General features: G+C 53.0%; 1 protein-coding gene across 1 annotated transcript in view; it reads right to left on the bottom strand.

Annotated features, from left to right (window-relative positions):
- TGM3 (transglutaminase 3) overlaps positions 1 to 15,149 on the bottom strand; it is a 38,354-nt gene extending 23,205 nt beyond the window's left edge. The window contains exons 1-5 of the mRNA XM_042930313.1: positions 15,143 to 15,149; positions 3,799 to 4,056; positions 3,206 to 3,448; positions 2,458 to 2,576; positions 1,061 to 1,189 (exon numbers count right to left, since the gene is read on the bottom strand). Of these exons, the coding sequence (XP_042786247.1) occupies positions 1,061 to 1,189; positions 2,458 to 2,576; positions 3,206 to 3,448; positions 3,799 to 4,056; positions 15,143 to 15,149 (756 nt within the window). The remainder of the gene's footprint in view (positions 1 to 1,060; positions 1,190 to 2,457; positions 2,577 to 3,205; positions 3,449 to 3,798; positions 4,057 to 15,142) is intronic.
- Between the last annotated feature and the right edge of the window lie 2,240 nt (positions 15,150 to 17,389).

Below are 17,389 nucleotides of genomic sequence, written 5' to 3'. Positions count from 1 at the left end.
GACCAGGAATGTCTCGTCCATTAACAACATCCAGAAAGGGGGACACCTTCTGGGCAATTAGTTTCAGAGGATTAACGTTCAAGAGCTCTTTAGCTTTCAGCTTTTTTTAAAAAAAATTTTTAATGTTTATTTTTGAGAAAGAGAGAGAGAGAGAGAGAGAGGGAGACACAGAATCTGAAGCAGGCTCCAGGCTCCGAGCTGTGAGCACCGTGCCCGACATGGGGCTCGAACTCACGGACCGTGAGATCATGACCTGAGCCGAAGTCGGATGCCGCCCAGGCGCCCCAACTTTCAGCTTTTTAACTGGTAACTTTTGAGCAGATTGACTCCATGTTTGGACCCTTTCTAATGGAGGCTTTCTCTACACAGCCAGTACCTGAGAGAGAGAGAGTCCTCCAGGATCCAGCCTGTGTGTGTGTGTGTGTGTGTGTGTGTGTGTGTGTGTGTTTGGGGAGGGGGCACAGGTCTTCCACGTGGAAGAACTGAGTGAATGCCAGAGGCCGTGCAGGCAGCTTGCAGACTTGCTCTGGCTTGACTCAGGCTGTGTGCTGTGAGCAAGTCACTTCGGTTCCCCCATGGGTTCCCACTTGGGATTCCCCATCTTGATAAAGAGCGGGTGGGCCTGCTGCCTTTCCAGTCTGACATTTGAGCACTCTGCTGCACGGGATGGAGCACAGCAGAGGCGGGTTGATACCCCGGGCTCACTTGGGAACTCACCTTTTCCCCCCTAGGGGGTCTGGTGATGGAGCAAAGTTTCAGTTGTGCACCCTACTTAGCGTGGGGGACGGCAAAAGGGCAAGTGCCCTTATCATCTGAGAAAGGCTTCAGGATACAACGGAAAGGGCCTTGGGGCCCGGCCAGTTTCTGCCTCTGCCATTCACTCACCATGTGTCTTTAATTTAGAGGAGCCTCACCTCCATATGTGCCAAATGGGGTGGTTATAGCCACCAACTAGATTTTGTGAGTCTTCAATGACAGGTGTAAAGGACGCAGGTGCCTAACCCATAGCTGGGTTTGATCTATGGGAGCCACGAGTTATTATGGTTCTCCTGTCACTCACCATGGCACTCAGCACTCGGCCGACGTATTTGGGGTCGCTTCTGCGGGCCACATCGGTAGCAGGGTCCCGACGGAAATTCAGGCTGTGATCCAGGATTGAGAGGCAAATGTCCAGGATGCCTTCTTCAAACTGTTCCAAATGGGACCATCCGTTATGATGAGACAAATGACAAGCAGCGTTCACTATTGAAGGGTACAGGAGCTACATACCGGTGGGAACCACAGGAATGACTCGGGCTCTTTCGCTTCGTGGCCTCTGGGACACGGATCTCTCTAGGAGCAGCCACCTCACCCAGCCCAGCGGTTGCCGCGCTTCACCCATGCACCTGCCAGCCTGCCTGCCAGCCTGCAAACTCGTCCGGAGCCCTCGCCATGCACGAGGTCCCGTGCCGAGGTCCCGAGAGGGGACGAGACCCCCTCACTGTCATGGCCCGGGGAGCAAATCACTTAGCCTGCCTGGGCCTCGATTTCCCCATCTGTACGACAGGGGATGGGGCCAAGCTCATCCCAAAGTTTCCATCTGGCCCTGACTATGATTTTGAGCATAGTCTTTAGACTCCGGGGAACTAGTTATAAAGATAAAATATCTCACTAAAAGATTTTGAAGCCGTGTTCCCCAAATAAGACTTATTTGTTGTCACTGCTTCTCAAACAGAGAAGGCCACGCTCTCTCCTGCCTTAGGCGCTTTGTGTGTGCTGTTCTTTTGCCTCTGATGTGTTTCTCCAAGATATCTATCTGACTCCCTTCCCTTTCTCAGGTTTCTGATTAAAAGTTCCTTCCTCAGAGAGGTTTTTCCAGACCATGCCGTCAAAATCAGCCTGCCTTCCACCCCTGGGTGCACTGTATGCCCTTATACATTTTTTCCCCCTTTTGTCTTCCTTCCAATGCAATCCGACCCAAAGGGCCAACATCTAACTAGGCTGAGCACAGCTGAGAACTCTGTGGACTCAGATTGGGGGGGGGTGGAGGTGGGGGTGGTCATAGTAACGAAGGACCAAGAGGCTACGGCTTTGAGAGGCCAAATGCTCACACTAGGGAAGTTTTGTCATATTCTTACGCAGAATTACGATTAACAGAAAGTGTGTGGTTAACCCGAGCGTCTCTCCTAGGTCTTATCCTCATTCGTCTGTCATGACACCAATAATTCCTCAATGTATTGATTTAGCTGTATATTCGTTTTGCCCCCCTAGACTGTGTCCCCCTCAGAGAGACAGATAATGTGCTTTTCTCCACCTTCCGTGTCTCGAGTGTGCGGCTGGGGCCTGGCACACAGCGGCTGGTCAATAAATGTCTTCTGAACAAGTACATGTATGACTAGAAGGGCAGGCAGGTAGGCAGGTTTGGGAACTTCTGCCTTTCCGCTGGGACTGCCACAGAGCTTCTTAAGACCCTTTTACCTGCCCGAAGTTCCAGCCGACCATGCCCATTCGATTTGTGCTCCCCACATAGATGATGCCGGCATCTTCCTGAACGTACTCCTCTCTCTCCGCGTGGTTGCTCATAAAGACACCATCCTCTGTTTGATACAAAAGTCAGATCCCAGGCACTAGACTCCTACAGAGGACTATGGAGACCCGTTCTCCCATTCCTGAGGGCCGGCCTGGTGGCTGGAGCAGGCCACACCTGCAGCCCGTCCCCCAACCTCCACCGAGGAACGAAGCCTGTGAGCTCTAATGTTTCCAACTCATATTGTGGGAACTATAAACTTGTAAGAGAACCTGAAATGACCTGGAGGGCAGAAAATGAGACCCTAGGAGGGAGATACTTGCTCCTTCGGGCAAGAAGCGGCCTCCATGCTGTAGAATTATACTGTGGTCATTGTTTTTTTATAGTTACACCACGTGACGCGCTTTGTAAAAGCTCATGGGGTCCCCACAGTAGCCCCGGAGGCGACAGCAGGATTTCCACGTAATGGTAAGGAATTTGAGGCTCAGAAGGATAGAGCCACTGCCCAGACTTACAGAGCTGATTAGGTGGCGGAGCTGGGATGAAAATCTGTGACTTCTGACTTCTGGCTTCTATGCTATTTCCTTATCCCACGCACTCCTGCTACTCAAACTTGAGCCTATAAAAATCATCCCCCCATCTCCTTTCCATCGGTGTTGCTTAGCTGATGGCTAGGCGTGTGGCTGGTTGGATGCCTACCTTGCACCCATGGGTTAAAGAGCAGTATGAACGTCCCAAGTTTCTGAACGAAGTCATTGCCCTGGGAGGAGATCTGGGTGCTCAGCGTGTACCATCCGATGGGCGCATTGGCAGGACTAGAGATGGAGATGGTCAGAACATTGTCCTTGTTGGACACGAGCTGTGCGCTCCAGCCACCACGACTTATCCCACTGGAGAGCGGAAACACAGCCTTTGTCCTGGCCGACTCTGAGGGGTAAGGCCCTGTAGAAGAAGACAGAGGGCAATGAAAACAGCTGGCCAGACAGTGGGGAGCGATCAGATTCCAACCTAACCACAGGGGTGCTTTGGAGGGGGACGTCATCCCCCGAAGCACCACAGAAGAGCGCTGAAAGCGACGACAGAGAGCAGGTAGGCCAAATCTCTCTTGATTTGAAGAATAGGACTCTTGGGCTCAAAGACCAGCAGAGGCTTGCCCAAGGTTACACCAAGTATCAATGGCAGAGCGGGGTTAGGACCCAGAGCCTAGTGGCCCAGTGTGACGCCACCGAACCCTTGGAAGCACAGCCCCAAGGGCCATTCTAGGCCTGTGTGTGGGAGCGGGGAGCAGGTACCTGTGGAGGCTATGAAGCCCAGACTGTCTCCACTGTCAAGACTTCGGTTCAAGTTCATAGAGAAGCTGAAGGGTTGGCCTCTGCGCACGGTGAGCTGCTGGCCGGAGAACCTGTCTGTGCGATGTGCCTGCCGGTTGGAGGTCACCTGCCAGTTGATACTCTGGGGTTCTAAAGCTGGAAGACAGAAGAGGGGACCTAAGGTCCTGGAAGGCGAGGGAAGGTGGGGTGGGGAAAGGCGTACGTTACCACAAGGACAAGCTTTTGGGTGGGGCCGGTTGGGGAAGAGTCCAACTTCTAGGAAGCACCCCATTAAAATTCAAAGACCTTGATGGAGAGAGGTGAGCCCTTCACACCCTTCTCCCTGTTCTGTCCCTTCAGGCAGCTGAGGCTCTCTGCACACACTACCCACAAGGCTTGAGAATATCCTCTCTTCCACTCGATCAACCTTCACTGGACCCTGAAAGAACAGGCCATGCGTTCAGCATAGCCTCACCCAACCAGCCAGGAGAACCAGGTAACCAGCCCTGGGTAATCACACTCTGTGTCGCGGGAGCGTCATTGCTTTGGGGGTGGGGGGGCTCACGCAGGACCGGGAGGGGGCGCTGTCTCTCAAATCCGCCACGCTGGTTTGCCTCGCTTTGCTTTTTTCCCCTTCGCGCCTTCCCAGATACCAAGTGCCACATCCAGCAAATACTGACCCGTGTATTTCTTGCTTTCCCTAAATGTGCAGCACCCGGATGTCGGCCTGGGTCTCTGCTGCTGGCTGAGGAGGACAGCAGGACTCCTTAGTGCTCTAAGGAGCACTTCTAGGCCTAGAGATGGGGCGATCACTGGTCCGGAGGGGACTTTCAAATGCTCACCAAAAACAGTGGTAGATAGCAACAAGTCAAAGCTCCAGGAGTTCTCTGGATAAGATGCTGAGGGCAAACATCTCGGACGCCTTCTTTTTTAAAAAAAATTGTTTTTAATGTTTATTTATCTTTGAGAGAGAGAACGAGACAGAGTGGATGAGCAGGGGAGGGGCAGAGATAGAGGGGGGACACAGAATCTGAAGCAGCCTCCAGGCTCTGAGCTGTCAGCACAGAGCCCGATGCGGGGCTTGAACCCACGGACCGCGAGATCATGACCTGAACCGAGGTCGGATGCCCGACCGACTGAGCCACCCAGGCACCCCCAAACCCCTTCTTATGTGATTGTGGAACTAAACTGAGGAGGGTTTATGACCCACGCCATGATGTACAAGGAGTGTCACCTGCATAAACCTTCTGAGAAAGTTTATTCCTTCAAGCAAGAATTTGAGATGTTTTGTGATCCATTCCTCTGCAAACCAAACCGTTTTTCTGGCTTTATGATGGGAGTGTGGTGATGCATTCCCATAGACGTGCCGGGCACAACTATTTTTTTTTTATATGTGTCTGTCTCTCTCCATCAGAATATGTCTTCTTCTTTTTTTTTTTAATGTTTATTTATTGTTGAGAGAGAGAGAGCTCGTGAACAGGGGAGAGGCAGAGAGAGAGGGAGACCCAGGATCCGAAGCAGGCTCCCAGCTCCGAGCTGTCGGCGCAGAGCCTGACTCGGGGCTCGAACCCAAGAACCCGTGAGATCGTGACCTGTGTTGAAGTCAGATGCTTGACGAGCTGAGCCACCTAGAATGTGCCTTCTTGATCTTCCCATTCTGATGCCTGGCGCCTTGCTTGGTGGTGTTAGGACAAGTAGATAAACCAATGGATGAAGGAATAACTGAACAAATAAAAAAACTAGTCACGCAACGGCCATGATGACGACAGCTCAAAATTTTGTCCATAAGGAAAGGTGTGCAGGGGGCATCCAATCACCAAACACATCTAGAGTACCTAGTATTTGCAGGACATTACATTAAGCACGACGCCGGGGGTGTAAACATGTATGAAAAGCAGTTTTAACCCTCCAAGAGCTTCAGCCGTGGGTAAGACAAGCCCAAGTGGGACTGGATGATGGGAAGGGGGTGAGTCCACTCTCCTCCGATAGAAGGTGGCTAGGAGAGGCAGGCAGAAAAGAACCACTTCCGGTCGTAGAGATCAGAAAAGCCTTCGTTGGAAGTGCCAGGTCTTGGAGAGAGTTTCGTTCGATGTGAAGGGATTCCAGAAGGTGGGGAAGGGAATCCGAAGGCAGGGCAAGCAGGGGTGTCATTTGGCTAGCGCAGAGGCGCTGCGCACAAGAGGAAGGGGGGGCGGGAGAGGGTGGGCCTCCGAGGCAGGCCTGGGGCCAGGGGCTCCGGCCCAAGCAGCTGGAGAGATGGGTACAGGCTCATCAAAGACACTCCCAAGTGAAATGCAGGCTGTCCGGGCTGGTGTGAGCCAAAGACAGTGGGTCCAGGGAGGGATCTTGCCACCAGCTCAGGGTTTAAACCCCCGTGTCCTTCTCTGCATCTCCCAACACCAAGCGTGAGCCCCGGCACGAAGGAGCCAAACTCCGCAGCAGGGTGCCTGCGGGATGCACCGGGGCCTCTCTGAGCGGGGAGGTGAGGAGAGCGGGGCTCACATGTGGCCTCGGTCTCCTGCATACGCCAACTGCTGTTAACAATACACTGAGCACATGGCCGACATCGTGGGTGGAATCCTCATACGTGTTGGAAACTGACGCTCAGGGGGATAAACTTCTGAGTTGGGGTCCGTAGGCCTAGCAACTGGCAGAGCCAGGTTCTGAACTCAGGTCTTACTGGCACCGTCCTGTTGCCGGCGGCCCCTGGGTCCCTGCCTGGAAGGGGGACCCGTGCAGGACCTTCAGTTCCCAAGTTACCCAGGGGGTGAGTGGACCTCACCATGCATTTTCCTCCCCATGGGCATGTTCACTCCGACAAAGAAGAGAGAGTGAGCAGGGCAGGGAAGGGAAATGTGTTCCCAAATAGCATTCGCTCTGCACGGCGGGGGGGGGGGGGGGGGGGGGGGGTGCATAAAACGGGAGCAGCCTGTCCCTGCCGCCCGGAGTGGACAGGGCAGCTCGAGTGCCTGCTCGTGAAGCCTCCGGTGTGGTTTCTGGAAATTTTCTCCTTCCACTGGCCGCCACCTTCAGTCACTGTCCTGCCTCTGAACCCTAGGACTGGCTCTGCCAGCCCCCAAATCGAGGATCTGGTCACCCTGTCTGTGGATTTCCTCATTTCCCTCCCCCCTCCACCCCTTCATGTCCCCCTAATCACAGCCCCCTCTGCCAGAGTGGAAGGGAGAGGAAGGGCAGGGAGCGGGGGAGGGACACAACCATGTAAGGTTCTTCTCAGGTTTACGAGCCTCAGGGCAGTTTTCTGCACCAGTCTGGACAGAACAAAAGGGAGGAAGGGAGAGTTGTGTGATGTGACTCCGACAGTGGACTCATTAACACACACTCTTAAAAAAACGTCAGAGGGAAAGGAACCTTGGAGACGGATCATGTGCTCACGTCCTTATTCCGGATGCGAGCACAGGGAGGCCTCGAAGGTGGCTTGCCCACAATGGGACACTCTGGATTCTCATTCCCGTGTTCTCCTGGTCCCATGCCACCTCCCTGAGTTCTGCTCGCCTCTCGTGTCAGGCCTGGGGCCACGACTCCAGTTCCTTCTCCTGAGAATAGCATTGACACCAGCAGTCCCAATGGGGCAGAGACTGCTAAGTGTCCCTCCCGATATTTCCTCACCCCTTCTTTCTTGGTAATTAAATCCCCCATATAACTGGGCACTACATTTCCTGGGCCCCCCTGCAGCCGGGGACGGGGGCGGGGATGGGGAAGAGTAGTCACGTGAATGAATTCTGGCCAATGACCCATAGGCAGAAGTTCTATACGTTAACTGCCAGGACACCTCTTTTTTTTTTTTTTTTTTTTTTCATTGAGCTAAAATTCACAGAACATGAAATTGACCACTTTAGCCGTTTTAAAGTGGACGCTTCAGAGGCGCTTAGTACGTTCACCATGTTGTGAAACCATCACCACTATCCGGTTTCAGAACCACTCATCAATCCCCATTCCCCCTTGGCGACCACTAACCTGCTTTCTGTTCCCCATGGACTGGCCTCTTCTGGACATTTCGTATAAAAGGAACCACACAGATAGGTGGTCTTTAGGGTTGGTTTCTTTCGCTTAGCATTACGTTTTCAAGGTTCAGCCATGTGATGGCGTTTTGGGGGAGTTCATTCCTGCCTCTGGCTGCATGATATGGCTATACCATATTTCGTTCAGCCGCTCATCAGTTGAGGGACATTTGGGTTCTTTCTGCCTTTTGGCTCTTCTGGATAGTGCTGCTATGAACGTTCATATGCAAGCATTTGTTTGAATACCTGTTTTCAGTTCCTTTGAGGAAACCTCTTTTTAAAAGCAGTTGGCAGGGGCAACCCCGGGTGGCTCAGTCGGTGAAACGTCTGATTCTGGCTCAGGTCAGAATCTCGCAGTTCGTGAGTTGGAGCCCCGCGTCGGGCTCTGCACTGGTGGTGTGGAGCCTGCTTGGGATCCTCTCTCTCTCTCCCTCCTTCTCTCTCTCTCTCTGCCCCTTCCTCACTTGCATGCTCGCTCGCGCTCTCTCTCTCAAAATAAAGAAATCAACTAAAAAAATGAAAACAAATAAAAATAGTTGACAAATGCCCTTAATCTGCTTACCTCCAGAGCCCGGGCCCCCGGGGATCCGTGTGCCTGCCTTCTGCACCCAGAACTGCCTACATCAAGATCAATTGTTGAAGGAAGAAGTAAACTCCTGTCTTGTGTCTCTAAGCCATTGCTCCTTGGGAACTCGGTGTTATTCATTACCAAACTTAATCGCATACACCCGAAATGTAACTCCCACCCACTTATTCTGTGGTCTACCTTTGGCAGGGATAGCATGAGAAGCACAGAACAGATTCCAGACTGTGCTACTAGTCAGCTGTCTCCATCTTTATCAGCCTGGCTCTGTAATTGAATCACCCACCGCAGACAGGACAGCAGTAGACAGAGGTTGCCAGCTGTGTGGCTGGGGTTCTTGCTTCCTATTCCTGGGGGGGGCCACACCATGCAATTGCTGGTAGGTGATCCAACATGACATAATTGATACTCAAGTGGTTAGGTCTTCCCCACCTGCCCAGGTCCTGTCTCTAGACAAGACAGATTTTTATCTTACAGATTTCTAGACCTAATTAGGTTGATAGATAAACTAAAAACCGTCTAGCTGAGTGTCTTCAAGCATTTTGTTAGAGACCACATTAAGAAATACATTTTCCAGAGTATGGGGTGCCTGGGTGGCTCAGTTGGTTAAGTGTTCACCTCTTGATTTTGGCGCAGGTCATGATCTCACAGTTCATGAGTTTGAGCCCTGAGTCGGGCTCTGAGCTGAGTGGAGCCTGGTTGGGATTCTCTCTCTCTCTGCTCCTACCCCACTCACTCATGCTCGCTCTCTCTCTCTCTCTCTCAAAGGAAGGAAGGAAGGTAGGAAGGAAGGAATGAAGGAAAAGGAAGGAAGAAAGAAAGAAAGAAAGAAAAGAAAGAAGGAAGGAAGGAAGAAAGAAAGAAAGAAAGAAAAGAAAGGAAGGAAGAAAAGAAAGAAAGAAAAGAAAGGAAGGAATAAAGAAAGAAAGGAAGGAAGGAAGGAAGGAAGAAAGAAAAGAAAAGAAAGGAAAGAATGAAGGAAGGAAGAAAGAAAAGAAAGAAAGAAAAGGAAAGAAGGAAGGGAGAAAAGAAAGAAAAGAAAGGAAGGAAGAAAGAAAGAAAAGAAAAGAAAGGAAGGAAGGAAGGAAGGAAGAAAAGAAAGAAAGAAAAGAAAGGAAGGAAGAAAGAAAAGAAAGAAAGGAAGGAAGGAAGAAAGAAAAGAAAGAAAAGGAAGGAAGGGAGGAAGAAAAGAAAGGAAGGAAGAAAAGAAAAGAAGAAAGGAAGGAAGGAAGGAAGGAAGGAAGAAAGAAAAGAAAAGAAGGAAGGAAATAAGAAAGAAAAGAAAGAAAGGAAGAAAGAAAAGAAGAAAGAAAAGAAAGAAAGGAAGGAAGAAAGAAACAAAGAAAGAAAGAAAAGAAAGGAAGGAAGGAAGGAAGAAAGAAACAAAGAAAGAAAGAGAGAGAGAAAGAAAGGAAATTTTAGAGTGTTTAGATACATGGGTCTACAACTAAGTTTCATAAAACAATACTAACCTTTACTATGTACAATGTACCGATATTTTCTCTTCTACTTCTTCCTTTTTTTTTTGGATGGCTGGTCATAATCCACTAAACTGATTTTACAGTCTTCTAATGAGTGACAACAGGCAGCTTGAAAAACAGTGATGTAATCCCATATTCCCGTCTTACAGGAAGAACACTGAGGCCCCCAGAGGGTTATAGGGTAGTTTAGAAGCAGAGCTTGGCTCAGAAACCAGGTCTGAAATCCTGGTCACTGAGGGGCTGTGAACCACTCCCAGTTCTCCCTCTTCTCCCTGTCACTCCCCTCTAGGCACCCGGAACACCCCCTAGTTCCTGGCCAGTCTCCCACTGGCCCTGGGCACACAGGGCTTTCCTCTCAGATCTCAGGTCTCTTGAGCCTGGCCCATTTCCCTTCGTCCCCCCCCCCAACCCCCACCACGTTGGGACAAGTTCAATCCCTGTGCAGCATGGGGGAGGGGGGGGGAGGGTACTGTCCCTTGGCACCCAGCTGGTGGGGAAGACGGGGTTCTGCGGGCAGCTGAACAAGGGGCTGGTGAAGCTCCCTGGGGTTCTGGGGCATGAGCCCTGCACTGGCAGTCTGGAGGGCCTTGGGCAAGCTCCCCACATCTCCATCTGTAGAAGGGACAGTGACACCTGAACATCCTCCCTTGTAGGGTTATTACTGGGATCCAAAGTGTGCCCTTCACTAATGCCTGGGCCCCAGCGGGGGCAGGGCAGAGGGACAAATCCCTTGGGCTCCTTCCCACACATAATGGCAATAGCAACACAGGATAGAAGAGGGCTTGAGCTTTCTCATGGGCTGCCATCGAGGGCCTCGGATGCACCAGGCACCGTGCATTTTTTACCTGCGTTACGTCCTTCGATAGTTACAAAACCCCTACGATGTCGTTATGCCCATCTCACGGATGAGAGATTTGAAAATCCAGTTGGCTGACGTCATCTGCCAAGTAGCACATGCTCAGGCAGCTCCTGGACCCAAGCCCAGACTGGAAGCCAAGTTCTGCCTGACCACACGTGACTCCTAGCTGCCACCAACTTTGACACGGTGCCAGGAAGCTGCCAGAGAGAAGGGGCCCCCATGGCCTACTCCCTGCCTTGACATTACATGGTCAGGGGCACGGGGAGGAAGAAGGATTCCTTGGCCCCTTCACTTCCAAAGACAGGTGAGAACCTCTTGGCCCCGTGGGTCTCCAGCCTGGCTGCACATAAGAATAGCCTAGAGAGTCTTACTGACCTGAGCCCCTTCCTAGACCAACTAAATTAGGATCTCACGGTTAGGGTCAGCATTGGTGGGTTTTGTTGGTTGTTTTTTGCTGTTTTAAACCCTGCTGGTGATTCTAACACGCCAGCAGGACTGAGAATCACTCCCGTAGGCCTGTGCGTCATTGGACATCCATCAGAGGACTCTCACGACCAAGTGCCTCACCGGAGCCACACGGCAGCTCTGGGAAGCAGGAGGGGGAAATCGCTGCCTCCTTTTTACAGGGGGAGGAAGCTAAGGCTAAGAGCAGGGAAGGCCAGGCACCTTCTGAACCCATCCCCCAGCCCCTACCAAAAACCCTGGGGCCTTGTTCCCTCCGCTCAGAGGTGATAGGGGAAAGAATTTCCTGCCTTCAGCTCACACCCCAGGCCGGCATGTGGGCCCTGGGGAGAGGGATTGCCCCATCCGTGGAGCACAGCCCAGCAGGGTGGAGACAGACTGAGAAGTTATATGAGGTGAATAAAAACGACACAAAGACGAGAACTGGGGACTTGAGAAGGGGCTGGTGAGGGGGTCGGGGATGGGGGTCTTAGTGGGAGAGGTTCCTTGGAAAAACTCCTCCATTAAAAAAAGGGACTTCATCTCATAGCGTCTGTCTTCAGACCCCAAGGCAAGGAGGAACTAGGCTCAGGAAAAGAAGTTCCCAAGTAATAATGAGCCATGCGGCCTGAGCATCTAGAAAGGGGATATTAAAAGAGCCCCATTAAAAAAAATTTTTTTAATGTTTATTTTTGAGAGAGAGAGAGAGAGAGAGATTGAGCACGAGTGGGAGAGGGGCAGAGAGAGAGGGAGACACAGAATCTGAAGCGGGCTCCAGGCTCTGAGCTGTCAGCACAGAGCCCAACGCGGGCTCGAACCCACGAACCACGAGATCATGACCTGAGCTGGAGTTAGAGGTTTAACCAACTGAGCCACCCAGGCGCCCCTAAAAGAGCCCCATTTCAGAGAGGAGAGAGCTGAGACACATGGTTAAGTCAGCTGCCTAAGGTCACTCAGCTAGCAGAGACAGAGCTGAGACGCAACCCAGGGCCCCTCTCTGGATGTGAGCCTGTCACCCTTTGGCGATTCGACCTCCCCATACAATCTTGGGTAGCAAAAGTGGAAACGGGCAGCCTGCGTTGGAAGGGGATACAGCCGCTGGCAGGTCTGGGTCCGATGAGGGCAGGGGGACAGCAGCGGCGACCCCAGGTGAGAGGAAGCCGCTGGGCCTGAGGCAGGCAGGGGGCAGCTGTCCTCCTCCACAAGCTGAGCCTGAGGGCTGCAACCCTGAGCCCCGGAGCCTTACAGGGCGGCTCGGCCTGCAGAGAGAGCCTAGATGTTGCTCTGCTCCCAGGGGCTGAAACGCAAAGCGAGGGCCCCTGCGAGGAGAGTCCTGGACGCTTCCGGGTCTACAGACGGAGGCAGGACCCCAGCAGGAATGCCCGACTGCTTCTACAGCAGAAAGAGCCGCCGGTGTCCCAGCTCCGGGGAAAAATGCTTTGTGGCAGACCCACAGCCCAGAATGGCACGGGTCCTTTGCACATCGGGAACGAGGCCCGGAAGGTAGTGGTCTGCCCAGTAAAGCAATTGGCAAGAAAGCTGACGGCCCCAGGGGGACGGAGGGTTTCGTCCCCAGAAGGTCGGTCCTGGTCTCCCACAGGTTTGTACCCTGAGGACTCTGCCTATGACCCCAGGCCCCCAAGAGGCTCTGGGGGAGAGGGAACAAGGCTTCCCCTGCAGGTGAGCCCAATGTCCCCAGTGGGCAGCAGGCCCAGGACACCCCCTCCACCGCTGCCAGCCACACCTTCCTCTGCCACCATGGTCCCCACCGCAGCCCAGACTGCTCTCTCTGAGCCCCTGCAGATTCCAACTAGAACCTTAAGTTAGGAACGGGACACAGAGTCCTCTCAAACCTGCACACGTGGGACCCTGCTGGTCCCCTGGGTCACGCCTGCTGGCCCACCCACATTTCTTTTCCTGTTCCCTGTGCCCAGAACACTCCTCACCCCGCAAAACTCCTCGCCGTGCCCGACTCCTTGTGACCAAACGCCGTCTGCTTCGCTCCCCCGGCACCATCCCTGGTTGAGTTAATCTCCTCCCCCCCTCGGCCCCCACAGCACGGGGGTCCGATTCGCAATGCAGCCTCGTGACAGTCCACCTTGCGGGTCACTTGCCTACCAACTGGTGTTTCCAAGCGCTGTCAGGCTGAGAGCTCACGGAAGGCAGAGACCACAGTTCATTTGTCTTTGTCCCCGTCTGCACCTCCCCTTGGCTCCTTTCCCGAGGTGTCCAACAGGTAAAATTCATTCATTCGGAAAACATTTTCTGAGCACCGCCTGGCTGGGGGGCTAAACGCTGAGCTAGGAACTGCCTGTGTGACAATGTGACACGTCGAAGGGAGTGAAGATAATTCACCTGTCTCTCCCCTGCCTTTTTAAAAAATTGATTTTTTTTTCCCCCAACCGGCTATTGTCTACCTTCTGTTGTGACCTTAGGACATCTCTGGTCGATTTAGATGCTGAGCTCTTAGAGCTCAGCGTCTCCACGAGTCACAGGCACTGACACGCTGGGCCCACACGTGTGGAGCAGCCTCACGGCGGGCAGGTTTGGGGGGACGGGGCTTGCAGGGCCTGCAGAGCTATTGGGGGGGGGTACACTAGGCCCTGGGGCCCATGCTCCCCGCCCCTGGTTTTCCTCTCATGGCACAGCATTTCCTACTAGAAGGAGCCTGGAGTCTATTTACTCCAGGCCTTTCCTCTTGCAAACGGAAACCTGAGGCTCGGTGACGTTAAGGAACACAAAAGCAGCTGGGGAGGAGAGTTCAAGTTCGGTACCGCTTTTCTGCATCACAGAGGTCACACACGCTCATCTAGGAGCTCAGCTCTGGTAACAGGACAGAGTGGAAAGGGCAGTCTGGCTTCTGCTACCAACTTTCTGTGCGGCCCCGACAGTCCGCCTAGAGGGAGGGAGTCGGCCCAGGGGACCCTGACATCCCCTCGTGCTAACGTCTGCGGGATCCAGAGCTCTTCTCGGCAACCCAGCAATGCTGCAGGTGCACAGGAGGAAACGGGGGACCGTGGGGGCCGGGGGGGGGGGGGTTCGTGTTTGCAGCCCCCCCCCGCCCCCGTCCTGCTCTTTGGGATTCCGAAGTAACCGGCCTTCGCCGTTTGCATCGTGCTGAGCGATTTCTTTGGCAAAGCTTCCCCAGGTCCTAACCCCCACTCGCGATATTTTACAGGTTTGACTCATGCCTTGTTTGGGTTTGGCGTCTCTGGCAACCCACTAGGCTGAGCACCCATGACAGGCAATAATTAGCACGCTGCCTGGCAGGGGTGCTCACAAGAGCCCAGAGCCTCCACCGGCAACCGGCGACCGCAGAACTAAAAAACCTGTACTTCCTGTAGCTCCTTTTCACCTCCTTTCCCGGTGCTGCTTGCAGGGATGGCCTGTGGTACACCTGCTCCTTCCGCCCGGGGGAAGTTTCAGCTCATCAAGTCCCTTTCAAAAAAGAGCCTGCGGTGCTTCCGGATGTGTGGTTTACTTAGGAACATTCCAGCCGCGCTAATGATTTTTTTTTTTTTTTTTTTTTGAATCAACGTACACGCCATCACTCTCTCTCTCTCCCTTGGAGCTCTGAGATGTGCTTTTCTTTGCCGACATGACTGACAGCTGGGAAAACCGCACTGAGAAATACGGGAAGCAGGTCTCAGCCAGCTTGAAAGGGGCGAGACTCGTCCATCTGTCCGAGGGATGTGAGGTCCAGCTGGGTTGAATACACGGCCCATTACTCTGGACTACATTCCAAGCATGTTCTACCCCTGGAACCAAGCTGGAGGGACTAGGCAGCCACTGAGAAAGAGGCGCCTTTGAATGCCCTCCTTAAATACTAAGATCTAGCCTTCAGAGCCCCTGGGGCAGCTGTCCCGAGCTGAACACTGGCCTCTCAGGCTGGTCCAGGAGAAGCTTCCAGCAAGGACCTGTAGAGTAGACGCCATGCACTCACCCGTCATGTTCGCCTTCCTCTGCCTCTTCTCTGGGAATGGCGCGGACAGACGGACAGAAGGTGTGGGGAGACAGCTGGGGATCTCCTTACCATTTATAGCAGCCTCTCCTACACATCCAATTAGAATTCTAATGAGGTGGGCGAGGCACCAGGTCATTCCTGTCGTGCATGTAAACGTTTCACTTACGACATACTTGTCACCCAATGGAAGGTCATCCTGCTTGTGCAAGACCAGCTTAGGGAGAAGAAGGGAGATAAGAAACACCAGGCGTTCACTTTTATGATTTTTTTTTTTTTTTCCCGAAGACAAACTTCCTGGATTGTAGGGTTTAGGAAATGATGTCATGCTTTTCTCCAGGTACCTTGTCCAGAGTTGGTGCTAAGAAGTCCTCCGGGAGGTCAACTCTTTCTAAAGAAGCAGCAGGGACAGCCACAGAACGCGTAGTCGTGACACGGTGTCATGCCACTTCTGCCTCGTGCTCTCTGTAAGAGGGAGGGTAGGTCCTGCATGGTCTGTCTCGGGGCCCAGGCTCCATACCGGTTTAAAAAAGGTGGAGGGGGGCATGGGGGTGGGGGGGACTCAGACAGTCTACCTCTTGTGTGTGCTTGTTTGTCATTTATGTATTTTCCCCCAAACCCCTCTTGTGGGTATTTACAAGCACCAAGGTTTCCTGTGATCGACAAAGGAGTTTAAAAACATCATAATGCCGGAGCGCTGGGGTGGCTCAGTCCGTGAAGCATCCGACTCGTGATGTTGGGCTCAGGTCACGACCTCACAGTTCGTGGGTTCGAGCTCGGCTTCGGGCCCTGCGCCGAGAGCGAGGAGCCTGCTTGCGATTCTCTCTCTCCCTCCCTCTGTCTGCCCTCCTCCGGCTTGCTCTCTCTCTCTCAAAAACAACGAACTGAATAAATAAACAACCAAATAAACGCTAAAAAAAAAAAAAAAAAGTAGCATAATGCTTCAAAGATTCATGACAGAGCAGAGACGATTCAAGGCCTCCCCCAGAGGTGGAGGGGGAATGGAGACCTAGCACCACAAAGACAGGATTCAGTCTCTAGGGACAAGGTGGGCAGGCTGGGCCTTGAGAAAGCTGAGACGGAATAGACAGGTGGGTTGGAAAGGAGAAATCAGCATCCTCTGTCCAGCCTCTCAGCTCCCACGGGCATTTTGCGCCGTGCGTACTTTGGGACCTCGTTTACCGATGCATGTCACCACACCAGATCACCTGTTTACGTCTGCCCCCATCCCTAGATTGAGCTCTGGGAAACACGGGCTGTGTGTTACTCGCATCTTCTCAGAGCCTAGCGTCGGGCTTGGCACACGTATTTTTGGATAAGTGAATCAATCAATCACCATAAACGCGGAAGTGTTGAAAGTTTATTTGTTTATTTGGCGGGGGGGGGGGGGCGGGTAGGGGCAGAGAGAGAGGGAGACAGAATCCCGAGCAGGATCCGTGCTGTCAGTGCAGAGCCCGACTCAGGGCTCGAGCTCACGAACTTTGAGATCGCGACCTGAGTCGAAATCGGGAGTCAGATCGTAACCGGCTGAGCCACCCAGGGGCCCCAAACATGGAAATATTAACCGCCGTCAAATTAGTGCTCGCCGTGGGCAGATCAAACATCTCATATCTGTTACCTTTTCTCATCTTGATAGCAATCCTATGACATAGGATTTCTATCTCACAGCGGGAGAAACGGGGTTAACTTGAGTCTCTGCAAACCGGGAGATCACACCCATATGTGAACACCTCCAGAGCCTGTTTGAAGTCCGCTGGCCAAGCGAGGTGCCATCACACCCATGACAGGCAGAATGTGACCCCCCCCCCCCCACCTTGGCTCTGGCAAATGACCAAGAAGAGAGCAGAGGGGTGGATGACAAAGAGTGCTGGACCCTGACGAGGGGGTTTGAGTGGGGGTCTTGGCCCCCACTGGCTGTGACTCGAGACCCTAAGAACTTCGTGCATCATTTCGGCTGAATGGGTCTGATGCCCTAAGATGCACTACTTTGGGCACGTGGATTTTTTTCAAGCTGACAGCAGTCAAGGCCCAAAACACGCAGGAAGAAACGTTGACCTCCCGCCTCCCCAGTTGCCTAAAATGGTTTTTTATAGAGGACCTCCTCCAGGAAGGGAGCCATCACCACAGATAATGGCAGCGTGACATGAACTTGGCTTGGTGAATAGGGAGGAGCCCAGCAAGGCCTGTCTGATCCAAATCCTCCCTTTGTCCCGTTGTTCCTGGGTGGCC

The sequence above is a fragment of the Panthera leo genome, chromosome A3 (assembly GCF_018350215.1).
Source record: "Panthera leo isolate Ple1 chromosome A3, P.leo_Ple1_pat1.1, whole genome shotgun sequence".
NCBI classification, from domain to species: domain Eukaryota; kingdom Metazoa; phylum Chordata; class Mammalia; order Carnivora; family Felidae; genus Panthera; species Panthera leo.
This window is presented reverse-complemented; position numbering and strand designations above follow the sequence as displayed.